Consider the following 27,442-nt stretch of genomic DNA (forward strand, 5'->3'; position numbering starts at 1 on the left):
AGTGAGAGTGCAAACAGCAGAGGGGATAGAGAGAGTGCAAACAGCAGAGGGGAGAGAGAGAGTGCAAACAGCAGAGGGGATAGAGAGAGTGCAAACAGCAGAGGGGCGAGAGAGAGGGTAGACAGCAGAGGGGATAGAGAGGGTGCAAACAGCAGAGGGGAGAGAGAGAGTGCAAACAGCAGAGGGGAGAGAGAGAGTGCAAACAGCAGAGAACCAAGAAAAATGTCCCAATTACATTACATTACATACATTACAGAAATGTCTAGAGAGAGAAGCAGAGACAAAGAGACAGAGATGCAAAGAGATGGAGAGAGGGACAGAAAACGCTCCAGAGAAAGCTCTCCTCCTCCCCAATCGTATGCATTAGAGTCAATAAACACTAGGTATGAGAATAAAAGGATAAGGTATCCCTCATCCCACCCTGCTGCTCCGGGTGCTTTGCCAGAATATAATTTATCCCAATACTCTCAGAACACTGCCCACCACAGTGGTGCTTATAATGATGCTACCAACTCAACCTGGGCATACGTGCACGGTGCCACGCCCCCCGCCCCGTGTCCCAGTGAGTATGGCTACCCACAGTATCCCTCCCATGACCTTCCTGCAGCTACACCTGACTGCATGGGTTTCTACCATGACAGCCTCTCGCTCGAAGATGCTCACTTCTGGGGTGAAGCAACGACCAGGACAGCAGGGGGAATTGGCCAAGTACGGGCGGAAAACCTGAAAAGAATACAGATAATAACCGACGCTCACTTGCTTAACCCGGACCTGTCGCAATGTGAGGGGCAAAGCGGAGTGCAGCGGGCCCCTCCCTGCCTGCAGGTGATCACGACAAATAAGAATAAAAAAAGACCCAACAATAGAGAGAGAAAGTACAACGAAAGAGAAAGATTGTGTATTAAGGGAACATCCAAGGAACTAAAGAGAGATATTAATTATCTAGCCATAGCGGAGGGCTCGCGGGCACCTGTTGTTGACGCCGGTGCAGAAACACAGTGCTCAGAGGAAGGAAAAGGAGAAGCCAAGAGGCAGCTGACGGAGGAGGAAATAAAGGCCAACTTGAAGAAAAAGGTGGGTGGTAAATAATGGACATTGTTTTTTCATATTTTATTTTCAATTTGAACAATACATGAACAAAACAAACAAACAAGCTCAGATACAGGAAAGGAAAACAAAGAAAATCATACATTTAATATCAACAGTTATTATAATGTGGTGCTACCATCCATATAGGGTGCTTATGTGCTTGTAAGAGATGTTGTGCATGGTCCCATGCAAAGGGGTCCAAGAGGAACCAGTCGGGCAAGTCACCCACCACCCCCAACCTCGTCGAGGTAGGCTAGAAACGGGTCCCAAATAGTTAGAAACTTCCCAAGTGAGTTGGTTCTCAGGGATCTGAGCCTGTCTATCCTAAGAAGGTGAAATGGGGGACTTCAATTCTATCAGAATAAGTTTCTTTGCAACAGTTGTCCCCATGCAGTGTCAGAGACTGTTGCACAGCTGTGGGGGGGAAAGTCCAGTGAGGTCTCCGAGCAGCCAAACATGCTGAGTTTTGCCCCCGGCAGAAGGGTTGTTTTGTAGGCCTTAGAGTACCAGTCAAATATTTTGGCCTAGAATCCCGTCAGTGCAGGGCAGAACCAGAAGGCATGCGATAGAGTGCCCTCCGACACCTGACACCTGTCACACAGTGGTGAGACAGGGGTCAGAACTTGTGTGATAGACACAGTTGTTAACCAGTTTCAGCAGTTTGCCAGTCCATCTGATTCCTCACTTCTCATAATGTTTTTATAACTATGAATCAAAATGTATTCAATACAATCTTTTTTGTTTCTTTTGCAACCACACATGTTCAGCTTGAAGCATTTAACCAGTTGGCGAAGCAAAGAGCCCCAAAGCCAGCCCAAAGCCTTCCTAACCTGAATGACTGGTAAAGACCGAAAAGTAAGTCAAAATGTGTTACTCATCATTGTATATCTATGTATGTGTATGTGGAATTGGACCGTGGACAATTTTTTACACACCTTTTTAATCCCAACCTGAGAGTTTAGCTTAATTCCAGAATCAGATAGATATAGATTTTTGTTCCCAAATGAGATATATGGCTTTTGAATATGAGTGAAAACAGAGTGACGGCACAACATTTTAATTTGGCACTTACATAAACACACATAAACATAGAGCATTCACAGGAAACAGTCTTTGTTATATATCCTGACATTTATAGCCTAAGCTAGTTTGCAATGTTTGTCCCTAGATGTTATACAGGTAACTGAACTCAATTGACAAAATGATCATTTTACAGACTGGTCCTTCTATATTGTTGAGATATGGAATGAACCTTACAAATAATAAAATAGAAATTTCTGAAATTGATATAGTGTTTTAGAATAGAACTCTTTTGGACTGTACATTGATTTAGGTGGAAATTGATTTGTCACTTGGTCACATTTACCAAGTTTCTTCCCTTTCAACAGATCTGCGGAGACGCCCTGACCTCCTGCAAGCGCGTAAGGATCACAGGGACTTTGTAGACTTGCACTAATGATTTAACATCGGTCTCAGAGATTCATAGAGTGCTACAGGACCACCACTTATTTGAGTAAAATATCTCAAGATTTCTACTGAATCATACTGTGATTTCTCATCATTGTTGTTGTTGTTTTGTTTTCTATTTAGATTAGTGCTAGTTTTATGTTAAAACCTGTTGAACTTGTTTTACTCCTTTCAGCTCTATATTGCTATTAAAAAAATCACCACTCTTTGTAAACTGTTTCTATTCAACATTTTTCTCTTGGCCCTGGACCGTCTGGAAAAAGAGAGCATTATGTTAATGAAACTAATCCGCTACAGCCATTTGATTTGTAAAATATAAAATAGAGAGACTCCCACGAAAATCAGGAGTGTTGGCAGTTATGAGTCCAATGTGTGGCCCTTCGGTTACTTTATGTCAGTATGGCCCTCTGGAAAAAAAGGTTGCCCACCCTTGTAAGCTCTAGTCATCTTTGTTGATTGTTGATGAAACTCTCAGTCATCTTTGTTGATGAAGTATACAAGTATGCAAGTTACAGTACAGTATGCAAGTTTAGTTACCTGCAGGTCAATGAGTGGTGTATCTTGCTTTTTGTTCATCTAAAGTAGAAATTTGCCTCATTGAGGACTGTGCACTTGAATTTAATTGTAGAATCAGTTTATGCAGAAATTTGAAGTTTGTATGGGGACTGGAAACTTATTTGGATGAGATGTAGTCAAAACATTTGTAATACAGTACAGTTGTTTGTCTAGATTCCTTGTTGGCGATAACATTTTCATACCACAAAGTGAAATGAGCAAATACAACTTTAGGTTGCAATACAATTTGCAGTTTAACCTCAAACAATAAGATCCCACTTTACTTTCCTTTTTAATAGAGTAAAATAATGGCTTTGAACAAAACCAGAGCAAGAAGTTACAAATAAATTACAAAAGTAGTCACACAGTAGTCTCTTGTAACACCCCAATGATGCAAAGCAGCACAGTTGACATGTTGCTCCAGCCTGTATTCCTTCATAATAAACAGGAGGGTGGTGTGTTCTTTAAAGTTCGTCCTTCTCCTCTCCTTCACAAAGGCAGGCTGCCCTCTGGCTGTTCATGTAGGGTCTGCAGCCTAGAGTCCACACTGTGTTGAACAGGGTGTCTGCTACAGTTTCACATGCTGTCAGACACACAGACAGACAGACAAGAAAGAGTCAAAACAGAACAGTACGGTATGTACATGAGAAACTTTATATATATATACACACACACACATATATATATATATATACATATATATATATTTCAAAGGTTTGCATGTATTACTTACTTGGCAAAGAATTATGATATATGTGGTATATCATAGTATTATTGAATGATCAGGATTAATTTTCTCCAAGACAAATTAAAAAAAAAACTTTAATGCCTGGATGTCTTGAAACTGACTTTATGATTTAATCAAAGGGAGCATTCATAAAATATATGATGAGATATGCTTTTTGTGAAACAGGTTAGAGAAGGAGGCTTGTGATTGGAAAAGGTCACTGGTTTGAATTCCCAGACCAGCGGAGAAAATGAATGACTACTGCCAAGGTGCGCTTGAGCAAATTACTTAAAGATATGGCCAAATAAAATAATGCAATTTGCCACTAAAATGGTTGTTTTCATCATCCAGGGGTGTGGAAAACATCACGAAACTGAGAATCTGAAATCATTTCTGTGCTGAGAGAATTGCCCGTTTGAATTTCCCCGACCTCAGCATCCGTTTTTAGTGGGGCAGGATTAAAAAATAACTTCATAACAAGGGAAAGGGCAATCCTATCAAAACATGACCTAATTTTTAACTGCCGCAGGTGTGTCGGTCAACTCAGGTCATGCCCTAACCCATAGGACAACGCCCTCCGAATCTGATCACAGCAGAAAATCCCACCCCCTTCATTTTATTCCGGTTATTGCATTTTAACAAAGCTCAAATCTTGGTGGATGATAAAGAGTATAAATGAGTGATAGCTACTAAATAAAAAGGGCAATTTTTTTAAATGGGATGTCATCATCTTTAACCTCAAAATGCTCTAGTGGCAACAGTAGACGACAATCCCCCTTATAGCTTATATACCAACCAGTGTTGGGCAAGTTACTTTCAAAATGTAATATACTACATATTACTAGTTACTTTCATTTGAAAGTAATAAGTTACTTTACAATATTACTTTCTGTGTAGAGTAACTCGTTACTTATTACACTACTTTTGCATTACTTTGACCAAAACAACAGCAGCAGCAGAATGACATTGCCGCCCCGGAACCATCCCCAAAAATAATTTCAACCGCCTTGAAGTCAGTGTAAACAATCCAAAATTCTAAATGTTATTCTTTTCCTTTGTTATTGTCATCTATAGTGGTTATTTGCATAAAAAAACACAGTTTGATTGGGAAATGATTGTATCTTTTTTAAATATGTGCTTTGATTTGATCAAATGTAACTCAATTTGTAACTTGAGTTACTTGACAAAGTAACTGGTATAATATTACTGAAATCCTATAAGTAATAAGTTATATTACTGAGTTACTGCTAAAAGTAATATATTACATGTAATATGTTACTTTTGTAATGAGTTACCCCCAACACTGATACCAACCTTCAACTTTGGACACAAATCCCAGACTCTTCTTGAGGTCTGAGCAGATGCTGTGCAGGCACCAGCGGAACTTGGAGTCGCAGCGGTACTTGTTGGAGCCGCAGGTGTCATAACACATGTCCAGCTGATTGCAGCACTTGGTCATGGCAGGGATGCCCATTTCCATCTGACACAGGACAAATAAAAGGTGATCACTGTGTTTGCATGTGAGTGTGTGCAATGCAATAGACTGATTCATTTTGGTAAATCTATCTGTCTATGGACTGTGTTTCCAGCATCTAGATTAGAAGAAACCCTAGCTATGCAGTGGTCACTTGTCAATAGTCAATATCTTTTCAATTGTATTAATATCTTTTAATGTTTTTTTTTTATATATATATTTAAAGGTCAGGAAGACATTTTTATTTCAAAACAAATTAAATTGTTTTTGGATGCCTGGATTTCTTGAAATAGACTTTATACTTTCATTTGTAACTTTTTAACTTCATATCAAAGAGGCAGGATGCTTTCTGTGAAATCTGCAGCAAGAGCCTGCAGACCAGTGGGGGAAATGAATGAGTAAAGCTTTACTTGACTTTCTTTTTTATGTGTACTTGCTCTTACATTTGTACGAGTGCAGATTCATCTTAATTGCAATCACTTATTTCCACGTATCATAACTCTACAGGAATTGATCTCAGAAGGATTGAAGATACGTACTCCGGTTGGAACAGGAATGCCAAGAAAGTACGAGCTGCACCCATCAGGTTCTGGCATCTGGAAGTCCGGACGTGGAATAGGATCTTTACCTGAGAGGGAAAAAGCATGCTTCAGAAAAAGCAGAAAAAACTACCAGACAAGAAAAGCTGACGAGATCTTTTCTTCCTGATAACATCAATTTAAAAAATAAATCGAAATCCGCAGAGGAAGAAACAAAGTTTTCTGTTTTTGCTAGATATCTGGTCACATGATGAGATTTGACCCATTTCTAATCACTGCATGAAAACTATCCTATCAGCCAGGGGTCACAGTCCATTTCCAGGCCCTCACCTACATGATAACGAAGATGATGAGGTGGCAGAAGAATTAACGATATCAGCCCAACTAAATCTCATTAAGTATTTGGGAGAAAGGTAATGGGTTTAAATTGAACACAAAAATACAAAGAATTTCCAGTCAGTAACTACTATTATGTATCCCCTGGTCATGTTTCCATTGGCTAATTACCAAAAGAAATGCAACCCAATCACTAATTAAATCATCGGGCACAACAGACAGTTTATTAACAGAACATGCAATGGATAATTTCTCCCTGAACATGAACCCCTCTGTTGAACCGGAACAAATCATACAATGAATGTATTAACTGTATGCTCAATTGATAAGTTGAAGTTGAGTAGAATGAAGTTAAATTATTTTCCCTACCATTTCCCCTAAAGGCGTTGTATTTTGTTCACTTGAAGTGAACATTGGAAGAGAATGTTTAAGACGATTCCTCACTCAGACAGTAGATAAAACTTTCAACAGATGGGTCCTGTGAAAACCCTTCATCTAATGGGGGTTGTGGCCTAAAGTGTATCTATATGGGGTAAAACTGGCCTATTTAAGTTTGAGAATCCTTGCCTTAAAGTCTACAGGACAGCAAAACACTTTACTTCAGTTTGACCAACATGGTTTTGGAAGATTGATACCATAGACTACAGATGTTTGGGGGGATCTGAAGCTATATTCTGTGCTGAATGCTGATACTCAATATCTTTCCATTTTAATATTACCATACGTATTCAGTGTTTCCCCCAGAGTTGTACTCTTGGGGTGGAAAAATCTCATTTAGATCAGTCGTGGTTCCCAACGTGGGGTCCAAGGAACACCGGGGATCCTTGAGGGGGTCCCCAACAATGAATTGATTAATGGTTAAGCTTCAGCATTATTTCATTTCCAAGAAGTGAACACAGAGAATGTAGAAGAATGTCAGATAGTCATGGAGTTTCTCTGACAAAATCTATTTTGACAATAAAAAATATTCTCAGATTTGGGTCAAAAAGACAAAAGATCTCATCAAATTGGGTTATTTGGCTTTAATGTGGACCAGATCAGGGTCCTTGATGTGGAAAAGGGTTGAGAACCACTGATTTCGATGATCATGTGACATTTTAAAACCCAACCTAATTAAATTATTTTAGTCGGGCAGAGTGACGCATTGCACCTAATCAGTGGTAGGGAGAAACCTAAAAGATTGCTGCAGATTTTGACTGTTTACAAATCTGTGGTCAGGGGAAGATGGCTGACACTGACAGGCCAATATCAGTATCAGTCTGATACAGAGCTAGAATGCAACTTCCCCTCTCATCCAATTAATCATCTAACTTACTACATCAACTAACTTACCACATCAACTAACTTACCATATCGACAGCGGTACTGGCACACTCCATCTTTGCCACCCATTAGCTCCAGCATGGAATCAAAGTAGTTGTTGACAGCCTCGAAGCCGCCCCGGAGGGAGTTCAGGCCCCATTCCCCGGTGTCCTCCTCTCCCTCCGGGGGTGCTGGGGCTTCAGCCTCCTGACCACTAGCACAGTGGACCAACAGGACCAGGAGGGACAGACAGGCCCACTGATGTGTCATTCTGTGGCTCAGACAGGCAGAGAGCTGAGGACAGCTGGATGGTTACCTTCAGAGACACGCACAGACAATACTGAAACCTGTGTGTGTGTGACCTGGACTTTGGGTGAGACACAGGGACGGCCTCCACTGTGGAGGAACAAAGTCCAGCTTCTATCAAGATTTGACATGACTGTGTTTTTATTATTCTGGGTGACTGATGAGAGGCAGGGTGTGTTGTGTAGGCTACCTTCCAGATTCAATTACATTTTAATCTAATCTCTGCCAACAGTAACATCTATTGGCAAACCGGATAAAATCAGAGTCAGCAACCTATATATGCCCTGCAGCCTGGTTTCTGAGGAGAACTCTGAACTTGCTCAGGAAGCCAAGAGGGATTTGGGAACATGATTCAATCAGGAATTTTCACAATGTAAAGTTCAGTCACACAGGGTTTGAATTCTCCACAGGGAATTAGGTTTAAAACTAGAAAATGAGCACAGACATCTGCTATGTCTGACAACACCCGCAACTGGCCGCAAGGCAAATTTATGCATCTTTTGGTGATATGCCACAGCCCCTTTTGGCCAATCAACATGAAATGTCAGTTCTTTCTTGGCCCATAACAATAACCAACCAACCTCCATACCAAGTTTTGTGCAAATCCATGCCCAACTTTTAAATACTCCATGCACTCCATATAAAATAGGCTAGGCCTACTATATGGAGTGCATGTACATTTATATGGTAGCCTATTATCCTATAATAAGAATGTGAAGTGTCTGTCTGTGTGTGTGTGAGTGAGTGTGTGAGTGATTGAGCAGAATTGTGTTCGGCCATAGCTATGCCATTTTGCGTGCGATCGCGCAGAATCTTTCAGCAAGTATAAAGAGCACCCCTGCGGGTGACCTAATGGAAATGAGGTAATTAGGGCCAGTGAACTCTGGAGCAGCACAGAGAGAGAGAAGAGAGACTGCATGCCAACTCTGTGAGCGAGGCCTGACTAAATGGCCAGTTGTGTCTTTCTGCCTGCCTGCCTGCCTGTCTGTCTGCCTGTCTGTCTGTCTGTCTGCCTGCCTGCCTGCCTGCCTGCCTGTCTGTCTGTCTGTCTGTCTGTTAACACAGGGATAGGTATTTCGCTAGTATCCTACAATAAGAACGTGAAGTGATGTCTGTGAGTGAGTGAGCAGAATTGTATTCGGCCATAGCTATGTAATTTTAGATGCAATCGGGCTCAAATCTTTCAGGAAGAGTAAAGAGCACCCCTTGCGGGTGACTTAACGTAGCCGGATTTGTGAATTAGGTCATTATGGCCGACTAAATGGGCAAAAATGATTCATTAGTGGCCAAAATGACTCAAGACAGGTTCAGCACCATGGAGAGCTCCAGAGTGGAGGAGCCCATAGAGGGGTCAGAACTTGTGTGATAGACACAGTTGTTAACCAGTTTCAGCAGTTTGCCAGTCCATCTGATTCCTCACTTCTCATAATGTTTTTATAACTATGAATCAAAATGTATTCAATACAATCTTTTTGTATGTAGGTGAGCGGAGTTGCAATCAGGGTATTCAGCTATGTAATGGAGTGCATGACAGTGAGCCATTTCTATAAAAATTGGTTACTGAATATTATTTCATGCTTTTTTTTTTACGATGATTTAATGCAATGACCTTAATTGTATGTTTAGTTTATAGTTTTATCTATTCTCAGCTGCTGTTTCTGTAAAGATAATTATTCTTAAGCATGTATTTTATTTTTTCCAGGTAATAATTTTACTTGGCCAACTAAGTTCCTGTATTTTCTTCCAAACCTGCTTATAACAACTCAATTTCTGGGGTGGAGGAGGCATGGAGCAATGACTGACAAGATATTAGACATAAGTTATTTTGTCAATGAGATCAATTATTAGCCATAAGTCGCCAGATAAGCACACTGAATCTGAATGTTAGGCTTCAAAAAATATGTTTCAGATCATTTTTTAATAATTGTCAGGTTAAAACAAGACCAAATAGGTCACCTTTCTAATCTAGACTGATGTAAACTTGATCCTGTTCTAGATACTCCGGTGCGGTAGGTGGCGATATGCACCCAAAAGTTACAATCCGTGAACAAGAAAAGGAGGGGGAAAGGGGGCGTGATTTCTAACCCCACATAGGATAAGCAATAACCACGCCCTGTGGCGCTGTTATTATTATTACTATGGTAAGGAAGGTATGTGACCATAATTCATTTCAATGTCCGCTCTCGAAATCGCTGTCCGTTCTCCCTATTCAGTTGGTTCATGAAATCGCTGGGCTGCGTGCCCTCCAGTGTTGCTCCTGGCCAATCCCGGCGCCACAGGGCGTGGTTATTGCTTATCCTATGTGGGGTTAGAAATCACGCGGAAAGGGGGGGTGACGTCAGTAGACAAACACGGAAGTAGCGTTCTCGAATCGTAGCACTGATCTCTCAAGTCAACAGCAACTTGTTTTTGTTTCGGGTGGCCACAACCTCGTGCATGGCTGCAGTGCAGTGCGACTCTTTCTAAAACGACCAAGAAATAGACTAACTAGCTACCAATCAACAAAGTCAAATGGCATTTGCGAACCTTTTCACGAGACTGTCAGCTGTGGATGAAGATGTCAGAAGTCCTTGTCCTCCACACAGGTAGCTGCTTTTTCAGTCAGCACGTGCCCCACGTAGTGATGTGTTTGTCTGGTAGTGTCTGTTGTTTTAATCTTCTTTCTTCTTTCGTCTCTACATATATGTGATGTATTATTATTATTATTGTTATAGGAAAAGCGATAAGAAGAATGCTGAAAGTGACTATGCCAGACAGAGGAAAGTCAGGGGTGAACAGCAGACTGGCAATAAAAGGAAAAAACGACACAAACAGGTAATGCTACACATCAAGTAGTTGATATGCTAGGGTCACCCAAATGAAAATTTCCCCGGAATGGATGATTTCTGTATGAACTGTCACTGTGCTCCATTGGAAAAACAGAGATTAAGCTGAAATGAAGATGCGCTAAAATTGTTTTCTCTGTTGCTGTTCTACAGAAGCCGTTTTACCAAGCCAAGACGTCAGAGGCTTATAATGCCCCATCATCCTCCAGAGACTATCCTTCTAAAGCCACAGGCCATATGGAGCAGTGTGGGAACAAACTTGGTGCTGGCTTCACCGAAAACCTGGACTTCTGCAGCCACAGCAGTAAAGCCAATCACAATAACAGGAATCACAATGTTAACAAGCAACAACAGCAAAAGAAGAGGAAGAATCAGGATTGGCAGAATGATAGAAGGGGGCCTGGCAACAGAGAAGGGTGGCGTCCGGCTAACCGGACTGCAGGCAAGGGCAGAAGGAATAAAGTTGGCAAGCAGGTGGGTAAAACAGTTTGGCAGATGAAAGGACTCTTGCATGTCTCTCTCCTGCTGTGGAGAGTTGGGCAGCAGAAGATAGCATTCAAATTAAGTCATCTGACAATGTTTGAAGAAAATGTCTCTTGAAAAGAGCTCCATTCTGTCCTTTAGTGCACATTTTCTCTTCCTCCTAGGACGTCCCGGTGGAACGGAAGAAGTTCATGACCGAGGAGTTCAAGGCCCAGAATGCTTTGGTAGTGGATGGACGGATACTTTGTCGCCACTTCCTTTATGGAAGATGCAACAAGGCAGGTTACATTTATTATTATTATGTCTATCACTTATTTACTGAAAATGTATATGGCATCAAACTCAAATCAAAGAGACTTGAGGAATAAAACATGGCACTTGTCAGTGAGGATTTTCTCTAGCAGTGTCACATTATTTTACTTTGTTTTTATTGCATTCAGGGTGATGAATGCCAACTGGAGCATGCTCAGGGTGCCAACAATTTCATCAAAGAAATGTGCAAATTTTACATCCAAGGATTCTGCGCAAAAGGAGAGAGCTGCCCATACATGCACAATATCCTTTGGGTCAACAACGATGATCCGTACATTCCTACAGAAGTGTATTGTGACTCAAGTCATGTCAGGACTTGGACTCAAGTCAGAGTCGAGGCATATTTTAAAGTACTTGAGACTTGAATTGATGCATGGTACAGTTGCATGCATGAAAAAAAGACTTGAGACCTCACTTGGATTCTGTTGACTTGAGACTTGACTTGGACTTGTACTTTGATGACTTGAACATGTTTTGACTTGAAAAGCCAAGTCAATACCAACAAGATTGTTGGTATTGGTTCGCCGTTGATGTGAAACCTCTCATTGGCGAGCTGGCCATTGACAATGGAGATGCTGCGGGATTTGGTGGGCTTAATCTCCATTCGTGCCCATTCAATGTTTCCTTGGAGTTTATCGAGCAAGTGTTTGGTACATGCGTTTGTTGGTGTTATCGTTGTCATGTCGTCCATGTATGCCCTGATTGGGGCGTGCAATATGGTTATTAAAACCATATTGCATTGAAAAGTCCTAGATATTTTGTTTAAGATATTCAAATGAAGGTGGACTCTTGATTTGTCCTGACTTGACTTTCATGTTCTACATTCAGACTTGGGACTTGACATTATATTTCCTTAACCAAGTCGACACATTCCGCCCCCTGCAAGTTCTTCCATAGCAGGGGATATTGTTCGCATGGAGCAGAGTGCAGGTTTTCCCATGAGCCTCTTACTGACCTCACAAAACAACTGCTGGAGGAGGTCTGTATGCAAATGCCCTGTCATTAAAAAAAATCTTGTCTGCATAAAATATGCTCTGCTATTTTCTGAAATCAATAATGGGGTTTACATCTCCCTACAGGCATTCAAAAGGGACAATGAGCATTATGAAAATGCAAAGAAAGCAGAACAAGACGCCTCAGGCCGGCCAACGGACACAGAGGAATCTGCGATTACGGAGGAGAACGTGACACGTGACAACCCAAAACCCCACCTGCTAATGCATCCCATCAGGTGTGAGCATACACATTTGAATGTCAAGAGAATTATGTAAATATGTCCATGTAATTCTCTAGTGGAGAGGATATCTAATCATTAAGCATTCACACATGTCGTGACATGATGGATTAGCCCATAGCTAGGTTGCATAACTTGGCTCACAATAACTATATATATATATATTATCTTTCAGGCCTAATTTTTACAACAGTTGCTGCCCATCAGAGCCACATGCTGAGAAGGAAACCTTTATGTGTGAGGCTGAAGGACTGGTTGATACTGCAGAGGACGCTGTTCAACCACATGCAGCAGATGCTGTCCAATCTCACAGCCCTCCCTCCAGTAACCTTAGCCACAAGGAGCCTGTTTCTTATTCAGTCGAAGCAGTGCTTGGATCTCAATCATTCAGACCTTTCCCCAGTCTCTTTGCAACTCCTGCAAGCCAAGAATCCACTGCTCATTCTGCACCCAGTTCTCTTGATTGTCCTTCAGGCCCTGCAAGGCAAAGTGATGCTCCATACTCTGTTGATGCTGTCCTTGGCTCTTGCAAAGCAGTGGGGAATCCTACCTATAGCTGCTCATCTGCCCCTCCTCATGCACAATCCATATCCTACACCGCAAAAACATCTGCCCCTCCTGCACAATCCATATCCTACACCGCAAAAACTGTCTTTGGAGAGGTAGCAGATCCTCACTCAAGCTTTGCAAACCAAAATGAAAAGGCCTCATCTTCAGGAAGTGCCGACAGTGAATCAAACCAATCTCAGAAGCATGCTGAAAGAGCTTCCCATTTGGTAAAGTTTGGTTTATTGACCCATTTCATGAAGATGGAGAAGTCCATTTCTTCCAAAAGCAAAACAGACATGAAAGGAGGTCCTATTATTCAGGCATCCCCCCATCATTTTACCAAAGGAAACCGGCACCTGCCTACGGATATGACTTGCCTGCAAGACTCCCAAAAGCCCAGAGATACCGTATTGGGCTCTGAAGACTGTAAAAGTAAAGGTGTTCCTCCTGTTGGGCCCGCTAAACCCGCACAAACTGCCTTCCACAGCCTTTTTTCAAGCCCTCTCAGTCAGACATCTGCTCTTAAACATCCTGCACAGTTAAAATCACGTCTTTCCCGTGTGCCATCTAGCTCTCCACACTCAATACAGTCTCCTTACCCCTCTTCAAGTTGTATTGACCGTGCAGGTAGAGTATCTGCTCCTGCCGAACCTGTCACTAACTACAGTAAGAACTCTGTCACTCATCGGTTTGTGTCCAAGCAACCCACTGAGCTCAAACACCATCTCCAAAGGGCACCATCTGGCCTCAAAGCTGGCACACAGTCACTTGATTTGAAAAGACCCTTCCACAAGCTTTTTGCAGGTCCCATAACTAACCGCTTTGATCAGCTGCCTCGCTTGCAGGCTGCACCAGAATCAGCAACATCGCCCTCTTCTCGTCAAGAGTCCATTCAATCCTCCCAACCAACTCCACGTTCTACAGCCTGCAGAAGTAAAGGTAATCCTGTGAAAACTGCAGTTGAACCTGGCAAGGCCACCGCCAGACCCTTCCTCAGCCTTTTTGCAAGCCCCATCTGTGAGGCTCCGCTACCGTGCACACAGTCTCAACCAGATTCTCCAAGGACTTCCTTCTGTCCTCAAGACCGGTCTGCTGATCCTACAGGCTGCAAGCAAAGACGTAAAAGGAAAAACACAAACAGTTCAAAGTCAGATTCTGTCGGTGAAATGACAACCAATCCGATTCAAAGTGCTACCAGTCCAGATGCCTCCACAACCCAGGCTCAGCAGCAGATGCCTAATATCTCGTCCCACAAAGGTAAGAGCCTGGAATATGTCTCACACTCCTTATGAATACTAGTGTGAAATGCAATTTTGTATTGCTGAAATCTGTTGATTGTATTTTTATTTTATTTTGTAGGATCTTCAGAAGCAAATACCACCAGTTCAGTTCTGAAAACGCTCTTTCTGAGCCTGCCCCCGTTTCGGCAGGATGGAGAGCAACAGGACAACACTCAGACCAGTGTCCCTTTAGGTACGGTGCTTATTAATTCATATTAAAGAAATTGAAATTTGTGTGTGTGTGTGTGTGTGTGACAAAGTGAAAACAAGGGCAAAAACAACACTGTCTTTGCCCTCAGAACGGCCACTGAAGAGAAAAGAGGAGGAACAGAATGACGAGGTGGAAAGCTGCATAAAAAAGGAGCTGAAGCAGGAGATGATGCTGAGAGATGTGCCGATGGAGATGCTCAAGGTTGACATTTACACTGTTACAGCAGTGGCACATGTGTAGGGCAGGGAAACTTATTTGGGCAATTAAGATGGGCAACAGATGCCACCCATTGTTTTTATTCATATCGGACATATTGTTGCCAGGAAATGCTTGAATGGATTTCTCTCTCTCTCTCTCTCTCTCTCTCTCTCTCTCTCTCTCTCTCTCTCTCTCTCTCTCTCTCTCTCTCTCTCTCTCAATGTTGTTGCCTGTTGCTGTGATTGTTGCCCTCTAGAGTCTACACGACCCACATAAAAGTGTCTGGTGTATCACTACCTTCTTAAAACATAACTCTGGCCATTGACTGAGATTTGGATGTTGTTTTTCCATCATACTGATTGACTCTGACCCAAGTCTCAACACTTGCTTCACTATAGAGCGACTTACATGTCGTTTGCCAGGTTGTCTCAGTACAGAGTGAACGTCAATAACTTGAGGGGAAAACATGGTATGGGTACTTTGGGTTTGACTTATGGAGTGTCCACTGGCAGTTTAGGACTGTATTGGAGAGTCATGCACACAATGGTGATTTTGCTCAGAATTGATTGGTATGATGTGAAATGATGGAAAATAGGCCAAGGGTCCAGGTCAAAAACACCTGGAATTACCTTTTCTCAGGATATGGTGTAATCAAGTCAAATTCCTCATATGTATCTGATAACTTAGTGTGGCTATTAAAGTGAATCTGAGTAGCCCCTTCCTGCTCTCTTCCTCCATCCTTTGTGTTCTGCTCCTCAGGCTCACGGTTCTCGCAAACGGTCTGTGGAGATCCCAGATCCAGCAGAACCTCAGCCCTCTCTTCAAACCTCCTTGGAGACCGCAGTCGGGTCGACCTGCAGGAGTCAAGGTGCGAGTCGACTCCAGATGAGAGCCTCCGGCACGCATCGCTTACCAGTGAAGCTGACGCAAAGCTCTGGACAAAAGAAGTGTGTGAATGTGGGAGTCACGCCGCTGAAGGACCTTTTTAAGTCCACCAATCCCATTCAAAGTGGTACCAGTCCAGATCCCTCCGCAACCCAGGCTCAGCAGCAGATGCCTAATGTCTCGTCCCACAAAGGTAAGAGCCTGGAATATGTCTCACACTCCTTATGAATACTAGTGTGAAATGCAATTTTGTAGTGCTGAAATCTGTTGATTGTATTTTTATTTTATTTTGTAGGATCTTCAGAAGCAAATACCACCAGTTCAGTGATGAAAACGCTCTTTCTGAGCCTGCCCCCGTTTCAGCGGGATGGAGAGCAACAGGACAACACTCAGACCAGTGTCCCTTTAGGTACGGTGCTTATTAATTCATATTAAAGAAATTGAAATTTGTGTGTGTGTGTGTGTGTGACAAAGTGAAAACAAGGGCAAAAACAACACTGTCTTTGCCCTCAGAACGGCCACTGAAGAGAAAAGAGGAGGAACAGAATGACGAGGTGGAAAGCTGCATAAAAAAGGAGCTGAAGCAGGAGATGATGCTGAGAGATGTGCCGATGGAGATGCTCAAGGTTGACATTTACACTGTTACAGCAGTGGCACATGTGTAGGGCAGGGAAACTTATTTGGGCAATTAAGATGGGCAACAGATGCCACCCATTGTTTTTATTCATATCGGACATATTGTTGCCAGGAAATGCTTGAATGGATTTCTCTCTCTCTCTCTCTCTCTCTCTCTCTCTCTCTCTCTCTCTCTCTCTCTCAATGTTGTTGCCTGTTGCTGTGATTGTTGCCCTCTAGAGTCTACACGTCCCACATAAAAGTGTCTGGTGTATCACTACCTTCTTAAAACATAACTCTGGCCATTGACTGAGATTTGGATGCTGTTTTTCCATCATACTGATTGATTCTGACCCAAGTCTCAACACTTGCTTCACTATAGAGCGACTTACATGTCGTTTGCCAGGGTGTCTCAGTACAGAGTGAACGTCAATAACTTGAGGGGGAAAACATGGTATGGGTACTTTGGGTTTGACCTATGGCAGGGGTGGGCAACAATTTTTCATGGGGGGGCCACATGAGAAACCCAGATTGTTGCCGGGGGCCGAACAAATATTGTCATGCCGTAACCAATGGATGGGCAACTTTGATGATAGAGAGGCCCACAAAAAAACCTCCTCGCTACCAGATTTTGCTGAGGGCCGAACGGCGCCAGCGTGAAAAATTTGGGGCATTTGAAGCCAGGTTTAGAGGAATAACTAATTTTAAATTAACAGTTGTGATGTCATTATTCAGTCTTAACCACCAATATTTGATCCTTTTCTCACTCACCCCTATGTTACCACCTGCTCTCCCTGCAGGGTTTGAAATTAACTTTTTTGACCACCTGCCAATATGGCTGCTAGATTTTAAAGTTACCAGCCAATTAGAATTTCCACTAGCCAAAATGTTTTTCTTGAAATAAACCAGAATATGAGTGGGTTAATTTAAGCACAAGTATCAGTAAGTGGCCCGGGATTCTCAAAGCCTATGTTGAGGGTCACATGAACAAAAATGCACTCTTGAAGCTAAATAAATCCAAAACCAACGAGTTAATTATTTAAATGTTTACTTCAATGTAGAACAGTCATTTCTTACACACGAGATTACTTTTAGCCTTTTAATCATAAAGATTATTGAAAGATATTCCATATTCCAGACTGAAATGCTATAACAGAAGTAGAGTATTGGCCAGAAAGACATGAACATTTGGACACTTATTCAGCGGGTATCTTGCATGTTGCGTTCAGGTGCACTGTAAAAAAAAAAAAAAAAAACTATTCCATCGTGGGTATTTTGCCCATGTGTGACCTATGGAGTGTCCACTTGCAGTTTATGACTATTGGAGAGTCATGCACACAATGATGATTATGGTCATAATTGATTGGTATGATGTGAAATGATGGAAAATAGGCCAAGGGTCCAGGTCAAAAACACCTGGAGTTACCTTTTCTCAGGATATGGTGTAATCAAGTCAAATTCTTCATATGTATCTGATAACTTAGTGTGGCTATTAAAGTGAGTCTGAGTCTTCTGTTCTTCCTGCTCTCTTCCTCCATCATTTGTGTTCTGCTCCTCAGGCTCACGGTTCTCGCAAACAGTCTGTGGAGAACCCAGATCCAGCAGAACCTCAGCCCTCTCTTCAAACCTCCTTGGAGACCACAGTCGGGTCGACCTGCAGGAGTCTAGGTGCGAGTCGAGTCCAGGTGAGAGCCTCCGGCACGCATCGCTTACCAGTGAAGCTGACGCAAAGCTCTGGACAAAAGAAGTCTGTGAATGTGGGAGTTACACTGCTGAAGGACCTTTTTAAGACGTTAGACCCCACTGCGTCTCCTTTTTGACATTAACGTTGGAATTTCTCCCGAGTTACTTGCACTGATTATTTTACTTTTGATTCAAAAGCATGTAGAAGTAGAATTCAAATAATTTTTTTCCACACCAATGTTTGAATTGTGAAAATAAAAGTATAACCCATTTGCGATTTCAAAGTTCAAGGTGGTGATCTGCTGCTGCTCAAAAAAAAGTTTTTATTCACGTTGCATCATAAGCTTTTAGTTTGAATATCAAGCCATTTCAATCCTGATTATGACATATCCATACATTTTGCTAAGTCTTGTTGTTGAATTATATCAATCCAGCGTTCGTTTGGACATATCTTGCCTCTTGGTATTATAAAGGTTAGACATTAACATTTTGTTTTATAAATGTCAAACCTACTGGCTTCTTTTTAAATTGTGAAATTTTAACATTAAAATTGGTAAATTCCAAAATCTAGACTAGTTGTTTATGTTGATAGGCATTGATCAGAGTACTCTAGATCCTTCTAGTACAGCTGTGCAACATTGACAAGAAATTATCTTTTTGCAAATGTGATATGAATTGCAAGGAAACCGATTTTTCTAGAAAGCTGCCTTAAACACTTTTCCCCCTCGGAGGAAGTCGCACCCTCCTGCACTTTACATACAGTATTTCAATTATATATATATATATATATATTAAATATATATATATATATATATATATATATATATATATATATATATATATATATATATATATATATATATATATATATTTTTTATTAATAATTGTTCCTCCCTACTTTGTGTGCATTGTTGCGTGGGAGCTAGTTACACCAGTTTGTTTGCTCAGGTTGTTGCACTGCATTTTATTCTTCTCACCAACATGTGTAAACTAAACTAAAAAAGTGATTAGAACTTTTTTTATTGCATTTGTCACCACTGCGAGGAGTGATTGAACTGCACCTCATGAACAACACCTGCCACTGACAGAACTAAAAAGAAAGTACACAGATAGAAGAGGTTTGTAGTTAAAGGGTTACATCCGGATTAAAAACATATTCTGGTTGTGTGTGTGTGTGTGTGTGTGTGTGTGTGTGTGTGTGTGCGATTATGTGAGTAGAATCACTTTTATGTAAGTAAGTGAGGTTTCAACCAAATTTCAATCAGGAAGGCCGCCATATTCACGTTACCTGATCAACACGTGACATCAATCAAGCCCAGGCGTCGTCAACGTCAGTCATCGCCAGTCCATCCTAGTACATATAGCAAGGGTCCTACGTCACCCCCCCACCTCTGGCGGATCATAGCAGCAGTTGGCATCACGGCTGGCCATTCCCCCCAGCCCACCACCAATGAGTCTGAACTCCTGTAGAATCTCCCACGAGGGGGATTCTCTATCCTAGCTCATACAGAAGCCCTCCTCTCGCCTCAAGAGGAGCGCCATCTTACAATGGAGTCATACGCCAAAGTACCTACCGACCGGTCTCTCATGATTGAAGTAAATAAATGCACACAACACAGTAATGAAAAGAAATTGGTTTATTTTGACTGTACACACAGAGGGACAACCGAGCTGCAACTATTACCAAATATTAAAAGCGTAATTTACAAGCTATTATTCTGCGTATCCTGGCTCATGTGCGTCTGTTAGATAGCCTACTTTTACGTATTTAATTACAGTTCACCTGAACAGAATTAAGACTGATGCATGAAAAATCCAACACAAAATAAATGCACCTTTTTGGTAGGTATTACTGTGTAACTCAAATATGTACCCCATAACTACACTACCGGTCAAAAGTCTGGACACACCTGATTGAATGTTATGTTTGTCATTATTAATGACATTTTGATCTAAAGGCCTCTGCTTTAAAGCTTGAAATTAGTTTCTTAGACAAATAGAAATAGTGAAGTTAATGACTGTGTATGAATTTATTTCCAAAGCCTTTGCCTTCCCATCAAGATAGTTTTGATTTGTTTAACACATTTCTGCTTGACTATTATTCTAAAATGCGAAAAATAGTAACAAAAAATAAATATAATAAAGAAAAATGCATATATCCAAACATTTGATTGGTACTCTACTTTCGAAGAGCAACTTCAGCAGGTATTGCTGTTCACAAGTATATTTCATATTCATTGACACTAAGGTTATATTGTCACAGACACAGATTGAGTTTGTCACCTGTGCAGAAGCATCAGCTGATGCAGACAGTGTCATTGCATTATCAAATTGCACAATACTGTAATGGCAAAAGCAAAACAAATATCAGCTCTACTGCAGCTTCTCTAAATGCCTGTGCCAGAAGTCGCAAATGTTAAAGAAAATCCAGTGTAACCATAACCAAGCAAATATACATGTATAAAATAACACTGTTACTGTAGGCCTGGAAGTGCACTCAGCACTCCAGCAAGATAACGGTTAAATTTAACATACAACAGTGACTGTCACATCAGAGTAGAGACTGTGGCTCAGATCACCTTGGCGTAATGATCTGTTGTCAGAGCGGAGGCGGATTCGGTTTTGTCTGATCCCTCCACTGCATTTGCAGGTGTGATTTGGTCGCTGGCATCATCATCACTGTCAAGCAGCGGTTCGGCCTCTGCGGGTGGGTCAGGCTTGCCATCGGTCTGTGATTGGCTGCTGGCGATAGCAGGGTCAGACTGGGCCATGGTGTCAAGTTGAATGGAAGCTTGATCTTGGTCTTGGTAATCCTGGACTGTTTTCCTCTTAAAGCAGCCCATCTTAGGACAGAGACAACAAGGAGAATTGTCACCAGAATCCTGCAAATTCAGGCTTATTTCACTTATTAATAATTCAAACAATGATTTATCTGCTCTGTTGTATAATTTACTATTTTAAAATTGAACGCAAAGATCAATAATTGTTGAAAAACGAACAAAAAAGCTCTAAAATTGTGCTTGTTGAATGTTTTTCTGTGTTGGGTCATATTTGAAGAGCTCTAAATTAAGATTTACCATACATACTATTTGATAAGGGAAGTGTTTTAACCTTTATCTACTTGCTGAGGGAGTGGCGGATATAGACCCCCCCAAATAAAAAGGTTAAATAGTGTTCCAGACTAGGGGTTCCCAGACTTTTCAGACCAAGTACCAAACCAAATTTCCCAGGGACCACATCCACGGCATAGGACTACAATCCCCCCCCTCCCCCCTCCCCCATATAATAAAATTGGCTGATTTAACCACGCATTAGCATTAGAAAGGCTGAATAACATCATAAGGCAACTGGTTTAAAACGGACACACACACACGTTAATTTTGTCATGTTTTTATTTTATTTAGTCTTAATCTTAGTCGTGTGTCGTATGCCTTTGTTAGTTTTTATCATATTTGGTCAACCTCATCCTGTTTTTATTATGCCTCCGCCGGCAATAGCCAGCCCGGAGTCGTCATGGTTTCTGGTTGTTCGTCCGTATGTCCGATGTTCTTTAACGCAAGGGAACGCCTTGACAGAATCATCATCAGTATGGGAGCTGGGGCTCTGTCTGTTTGTTTGTTTCTCTCTTTCTCTGTCCCACTGTGATGTCATAAATCCCACTGTTACATCATCCGTGATGTCATAAATCCCACTGTGACATCAACAGTGATGTCATAAATCCCACAATGACATCATCAGTGATGTCATAAATCTGACATCAGTGATGCTGGTCTCATTGGCCACACAGCAAGGCCCCGCTGCGAATGCGAGCTGCAGGGCCAGCTCAGTGAGCTGCAGGACGGGCGAGCCTAGGAATCGATAAATTTACCTCAAACGTCCACTTGGACTCAAGGATGAACTGATTGCATTTTGGTGGTCAAAGTTCAAGGTCACTGTGACCTCCAAAATGCCATTTCCATGCTCGTTAACGCGATATCTGAGGGAACGCCTTGACAGAATTTCTTCCAATTTGGCTCAAATACCGACTTGGACTCAAGGATGAACTGATAAGATTTTGGTCGTCAAAGTTCAATGTCACTGTGACCTCCCGAATGCCATTTCCAAGCTCGTTAACACAATAACGACTTCCTACATGGTGCTACTCTAGTCTATCAAAATGTCTTAGCTGTCATTGATTGTGTTGCATAGTTGTTTTCTGGACTGTTGACAAAATGTGATATTGTAAGTCGCTTTGGACCAAAGCGTCTGCTAAATGAGATAATGTAATGAATGCCTTGACGGGATTTCTTCCAACTTGCCTCAAACATCGACTTGGACTCAAGGATGAACTGATTCAATTTTGGTGGTCAAAAGTCAAGGTCACTGTGACCTCATGAACGCCATTTTCAAGCTCGTTAACTCAATATCTCAGTAACGCCATGACGGGATTTCTTCACATTTCGCTCAAACATCAAAGTCTGGATAGCCATGGATGTCGACTGCTCACTTGTTGAGGGAGGCATATATCCGTGGTGTGGGCGTTCTAGTTTAGTCAAGTTTTAGTCAACTAAAAGTCTTGAGTATTTTAGTCTAATCTTAGTCAAAGAAAACCTTACTATTGTTTATTTAAAATTTCCAAACTCATTGGAAAGATCTATTAAACTGTTATTATGGAATGGTATTAAGGTTTGAACGTGCAATACAGACACAGATTTAACTGTTTAACTTCTCTTCTGATTGGATCTCTTCCCAATTCGTCCCTCCCTAATATTTTAGTCTAGTTTTGATTTGTTGATGAAAATGTCAATAGATTTCCTCATAGTTTTTGTCATCACAACTTGTCCTATTTTAGTCAACGTCTAGTTTTCATCAGTGAAAATAGGTAGTAAACAAACATTTTTATGCCTCCAGAGGCATTATGGATCCGGGTTGTCCGTCCGTACATACGGCCATCCGTACGAGGTTCGTTAACGCGATATCTGAGGAACGCCTTGACGGAATTTCATCAAATTTGCCTTAAACATCCACTTAGACTCAAGGATGATCTGATTAGATTTTGGTGGTCAAAGGTCAAGGTCACTGTGACCTCTCGAACGCCATTTTCAAGCTTGTTAACGCGATATCTTAGGAATGCCTTGTTGGAATTTAATCAAATTTGCCTCAAACATCGACTTGGACTCAAGGATGAACTGATTGGATGTTGGTGGTCAAAGGTCAAGGTCACTGTGACCTCTCGAACGCCATTTTCAAGCTTGTTAACGCGATATCTCAGGAATGCCTTGATGGAATTGCATCAAATTTGTCTCAAACATCGACTTGGACTCAAGCATCAACTGATTAGATTTTGGTGGTCAAACTTCAAGGTCACTATGACCTCATGAACGCCATTCCCAAGTTCGTTAACGCAATATCTGAAGAACAGCTTGATAGAATTTCTTCTGATTTGGCTCAAACATCGACTTGGATGCAAGGATGAACTGATTCCATTTTGGTTATCAAAGGTCAAAGGTCAAGGTCACTGTGACCTCTCGAATGCCATTTTCAAGCTTGTTAACGCGATATCTCAGGAATGTCTTGATGGAATTTCTTCGAATTTGCGTCAAACGTCCACTTGGACTCAAGGACATTTTGGTGGTCAAAGTTCAAGGTCACTGTGACCTCACACACCCAATTTTCAAGCTCTGTAACGCAACATCTCTGGAGCGCCTTGACGGAATTTCTTCCAATTTGCCTCAAATGGCGATTTGGACTGTAGAATGAACTAATGGCGGAGGCATAAGTCCGCGTTGCGGTCGTTCTAGTTAATCATAGTTTTTGTCTACGAAATTAACACACACACACACCTGCCACCGCTGTGAAAAAGACCCATTTGGTAAAAGAAATTCCCTCGCCAAAATTTTGCTTATCGTTGGAGCGTTATTTAGCTCATTCCTGATAAGGTAGCATGACATGGTTGTACCAAAGGATGCCTTAGGTCTTCTAGTTTTATTTATGAAACTTCACTGGCTTTAAAACTGAGCCCTAACCCTGAAAGTAAAATTTCTAAATCGTGATATTTCCCGAATATCGCAATATTTCCGAAAATCGACCCAAGCCTACTCCTCGGGGTTAATACGGTATTATGTAAAAACTGGAGCCCTGCGGTCCTGAAACCCTTCTATTCAGAAATTGCCAAGTTAGCACTCACCTTAAACATGATGACAGTGATGATGATCAAAAGCAGGAGCCCCCCTCCAACTCCTGTCGCAATGATCAACAGCTGGTCGGGATGAATTATTAACTCAACAGACACAGTCATCTGATGGGGGAGAAAATTAGACTTTCAGGAGTAGGCCTTGTGATTCTTCAGCTCTGATCTTACATTTCTTCTGGATAGTTGTAACTGTTTGAGTTTATGTATAGACCGAGTGTATCATGCATGTAGTTACCTCTGCTTCGGGGAAACGGAATTCGGTAGAATCTTTATTCTGCAGTAAATAAAGGCAACCGTACAATGAAATGTGGTCATCAGCATGCTTAAAAACATACCACAAGTGAGAAATCTTTCCTTTGGCATTATAGACCCTTTTCACAGGGGCCATTTTGTGTCCAAAAGGCAGGATAAACACCGGTGCAAGCAAAACACTGAGGGTTTACATCAGCGAGTTCAACCTACCTCTGTTCTCGCCTGAACATACCGCTGTCTGTCGTAGCTAATGTGTATAGAGCCATTAAACAGAACCTCCGCTCCAGCGCCAGTATATCGTTTCAGAAAAGCGATGTTCTGTGAAGTGAAAACATGTCGATTACTGTAACATTATGTTCCACACTTCAATTTAAGACCATTTTGAACCAGTGCTGATGATTTTTGTGTTCTTGATGATACAGTACATACCTTTGCATTTTGCTTGAGGTCCTTAAATTCGACTTCCCCAGACAGTTCAAAAGTAGTAGTTGAATGTTTCTCCAGAATGAAACTCTCACACGTTATGGATTTGCACTCGTTTTCATTTGAACAGTTCTGTAACACAGGCAAACGGTAGAATTTGTTCATTTCATTTTGATGGGATTTTGACTTGTAAATTCACGACCTGTTCAAGATTGAATAGTTTGATAATAAATGTTTTACTTACTCCAGACTTGAAGTCGATGGGGTCTCTGCATTGAGTTGTGCTCTTAAAAAAAGAAGCAGCATCAAGGATTTGTGATTTTATAAATAACAACAACAGTGAATGCAAGTGGTTTTCTCACTGCCAGCATGTTACCTGATGCTTGGATGCCATGGTGACTTGGTAGTTCTTCATTTCAAAGTTGTGTTTGAGTTTAGTCGGGAAGTTCAGGGTCACGTTGATGGGCAAAGCCTTAAAACCCGAGTTCGTCACCTATGGATAGTGTGAGATTCATTTTTGACCTCTAGATTTTCCACAGAGAGAATAGAACAGACCATAACCGGTATTGAGTTTCAGTTCCTCCTACAGTATGCTGCTGCACAATCCTTTCTCTCAAGCATGCCTTGTCCTCAAAATGAGTAATTTCAAGAACACTGCAAAAAAATATGAAGGCACTTAAAACTGTTTCTGAAACTGCAAGTTGACTGAACTCATAATGAATATGTTGTAAATGTATGTATCTTTTATATATATATATATACCGGTATATATATATATATATAAATAAATATAAGTGTGTGTGTGTGTGTGTGTGTGTGTGTGTGTGTGTGTGTGTGTGCGTGTGTGCGTGCGTGCATGCATGCGTGCGTCATTAAGTTGCCATTTAAGGATGTGCTGATTTCATTACCTTTTTACAGTGCATGTAGTGTTTTTATACTTACTCTACATAAGCTTTTTACATCATAATTTAGGACTTTACCTCATATGTAGTCACAAGTCTTTTTGGTGCAGTATCCTCCGATGTAAATTGCAGATAAGTGGTGGAGATTTCACTCCTAAAAAGAATGAAGGACAATCACCATTTGCAATTATTGGCGAGATATAAGAACTATTGATAGCATTTCAAGGACATTAATATGTTATTATTATATATTTATTTTTGGCATTTTCATACTTTATTTGACAGGAAGGTAGGCCTGAGCCTTATGGTAGTAATACATTTCTAATAGTATTTATTAATTTACATGATACCATGTCACTAATGCCACTTACACTTTTACTGCCAAGTCAATTTGAAATTGAACAGTGATGTTTTGGGTCAGGGAACCTCTGGTTGAGTTTTCATTATCACTGTAATGAAAGAGGATGCAAAATGCATTTCATATTGTAAGTATTAAGTGTGAGAAGAAGGTTTTACTGAGGTTTTTCCACATTAATAATGCAGCGGAAATGTTAAGCATTGTCCCATGTGTCGGAGTGATCGTATGAGTAAGCCTCTACCTTTTTCCAGTGATCGTCATCAACATCGTGTCGTTCCAGTCATAGGTGTTACCGATGCGGAATACACTCTTAAATGTTGCCTTAAGAGAAAAATGGCCAACGACATTGATGTTAGAATAGATTCAAACAAAAAATCAGAAAAACAGAGAGAATGTGCACAAAGAACTCCATGTAAGAGAAGTTAAAAAGGTCAGTGTTATAAATGTCAAAGGCTTTGTCACTGGGTCACATCTCCAACTTTAAACTATGACACTTCCGCTTCTTTCATCATCTGTTTCTGTGCTGCATGACTCACAGTGGATCCACTTCGGTAGACAGGGGGGCTGATGCTGCATGTTGTTTTGTCTATTACACCTTCGTCACCTTTATCGTTGCAGCTATACGGCATTAACCCCTGTTGAAGTCAGTAAAACAAAACAAAAAAAATCACACCCAGGTGTTGAAGTAAGCAGTGCAAGTTTAGGAACAGTCATAATCTGAGAAAATGTAATAGAAGCTTTGTGGAAACGCGTATCACATTATTTGTTTCTGATGTGTGGTTTACCTGCTCCCCTGCCCTCCTCTCCGTATGCATAGGCTACACCTGACTAATCTATCCTCTCATTCTACTGTACAAACTGGGCGACATGCTACAAATCCACACGCGTATAGAAGCAGCGGCTCACTTAAAAACAGAGCGAGTCCATGAACAGTGAACAGAACCAGGGTCAGATTTTAGACAAATGTGCCTGGACTTTTACACAAAGGAATCCCATGAACGTTTAGAGAGAAGAGTGATTTCAAATAGCATTATGGGGCGCAGAGATGGTGTAACAACTGATTGGACGATACTGTAGCTTACATGTTATCTTGTTTTGGTGCCTTCATTTTCATTATTATCAACATACACAATTTCATAATTTGTGCAAACAAATTCATAAGCCAATGGCAAAAATTGGTTCAATGTCCTTGATTGTATTGATTTGTTTAGTTTAATTGGAAAAATTGAAGAAAGAAGCTGTTAGGAATTTAAATGACAAAACTT

The 27,442-nt window shown here is 41.2% G+C and overlaps 3 protein-coding genes and 1 long non-coding RNA gene across 4 annotated transcripts in view; 2 read left to right on the forward strand and 2 right to left on the reverse strand.

Moving 5' to 3' along the window:
• Positions 1-72: 72 nt before the first annotated feature.
• On the forward strand, positions 73-2,749 carry LOC310794213. The gene is made up of 3 exons (XR_014553555.1): positions 73-1,074; positions 1,857-1,944; positions 2,478-2,749. It is a non-coding gene; the product is annotated as an uncharacterized lncRNA (long non-coding RNA).
• Positions 2,750-3,575: 826 nt separating this feature from the next.
• Positions 3,576-7,759, reverse strand: pla2g12b (phospholipase A2, group XIIB; the record flags this gene model as incomplete). Its single annotated transcript, XM_083655803.1, has 4 exons — positions 3,576-3,694; positions 5,153-5,318; positions 5,852-5,940; positions 7,537-7,759. 4 exons carry the CDS (start codon positions 7,757-7,759, stop codon positions 3,576-3,578), a joined length of 597 nt encoding a protein of 198 aa, XP_083511929.1.
• Positions 7,760-10,192: 2,433 nt separating this feature from the next.
• Positions 10,193-18,580, forward strand: LOC310794191 (uncharacterized protein). The gene is made up of 14 exons (XM_083656130.1): positions 10,193-10,380; positions 10,510-10,609; positions 10,774-11,094; positions 11,268-11,381; positions 11,544-11,658; positions 12,285-12,394; positions 12,495-12,646; positions 12,825-14,455; positions 14,558-14,671; positions 14,778-14,890; positions 15,647-15,965; positions 16,068-16,181; positions 16,286-16,398; positions 17,947-18,580. The coding sequence occupies exons 1-14, from the start codon at positions 10,307-10,309 to the stop codon at positions 18,205-18,207; spliced, it is 3,651 nt and encodes a 1,216-aa protein (XP_083512256.1). The 5' UTR covers positions 10,193-10,306; the 3' UTR covers positions 18,208-18,580.
• A 1,127-nt stretch (positions 18,581-19,707) lies between these two features.
• Positions 19,708-27,442, reverse strand: part of LOC310793916 (integrin alpha-X-like) — a gene marked incomplete at its 5' end in the record, with an annotated part of 34,249 nt that continues 26,514 nt past the window's right edge. The window contains 11 exons of the mRNA XM_083655804.1: positions 19,708-20,913; positions 24,237-24,347; positions 24,478-24,516; positions 24,705-24,812; positions 24,924-25,049; positions 25,162-25,203; positions 25,294-25,410; positions 25,898-25,973; positions 26,191-26,268; positions 26,419-26,498; positions 26,714-26,812. Of these exons, the coding sequence (XP_083511930.1) occupies positions 20,641-20,913; positions 24,237-24,347; positions 24,478-24,516; positions 24,705-24,812; positions 24,924-25,049; positions 25,162-25,203; positions 25,294-25,410; positions 25,898-25,973; positions 26,191-26,268; positions 26,419-26,498; positions 26,714-26,812 (1,149 nt within the window). The 3' untranslated portion in view covers positions 19,708-20,640. The remainder of the gene's footprint in view (positions 20,914-24,236; positions 24,348-24,477; positions 24,517-24,704; positions 24,813-24,923; positions 25,050-25,161; positions 25,204-25,293; positions 25,411-25,897; positions 25,974-26,190; positions 26,269-26,418; positions 26,499-26,713; positions 26,813-27,442) is intronic.

The sequence above is a fragment of the Poromitra crassiceps genome (genome assembly GCF_964638095.1).
Source record: "Poromitra crassiceps genome assembly, chromosome: 19".
Classification (NCBI taxonomy): domain Eukaryota; kingdom Metazoa; phylum Chordata; class Actinopteri; order Beryciformes; family Melamphaidae; genus Poromitra; species Poromitra crassiceps.

Coding starts and splice junctions, on each gene's coding strand:
- LOC310794191 (XM_083656130.1), top strand. CDS start 10,307: ATGGCATTTGCGAACCTTTTCACGAGACTGTCAGCTGTGGATGAAGAT. Junction 10,381..10,509: donor AGTCCTTGTCCTCCACACAG/GTAGCTGCTTTT, acceptor TTATTGTTATAG/GAAAAGCGATAAGAAGAATG. Junction 16,399..17,946: donor TGCCGATGGAGATGCTCAAG/GTTGACATTTAC, acceptor TCTGCTCCTCAG/GCTCACGGTTCTCGCAAACA.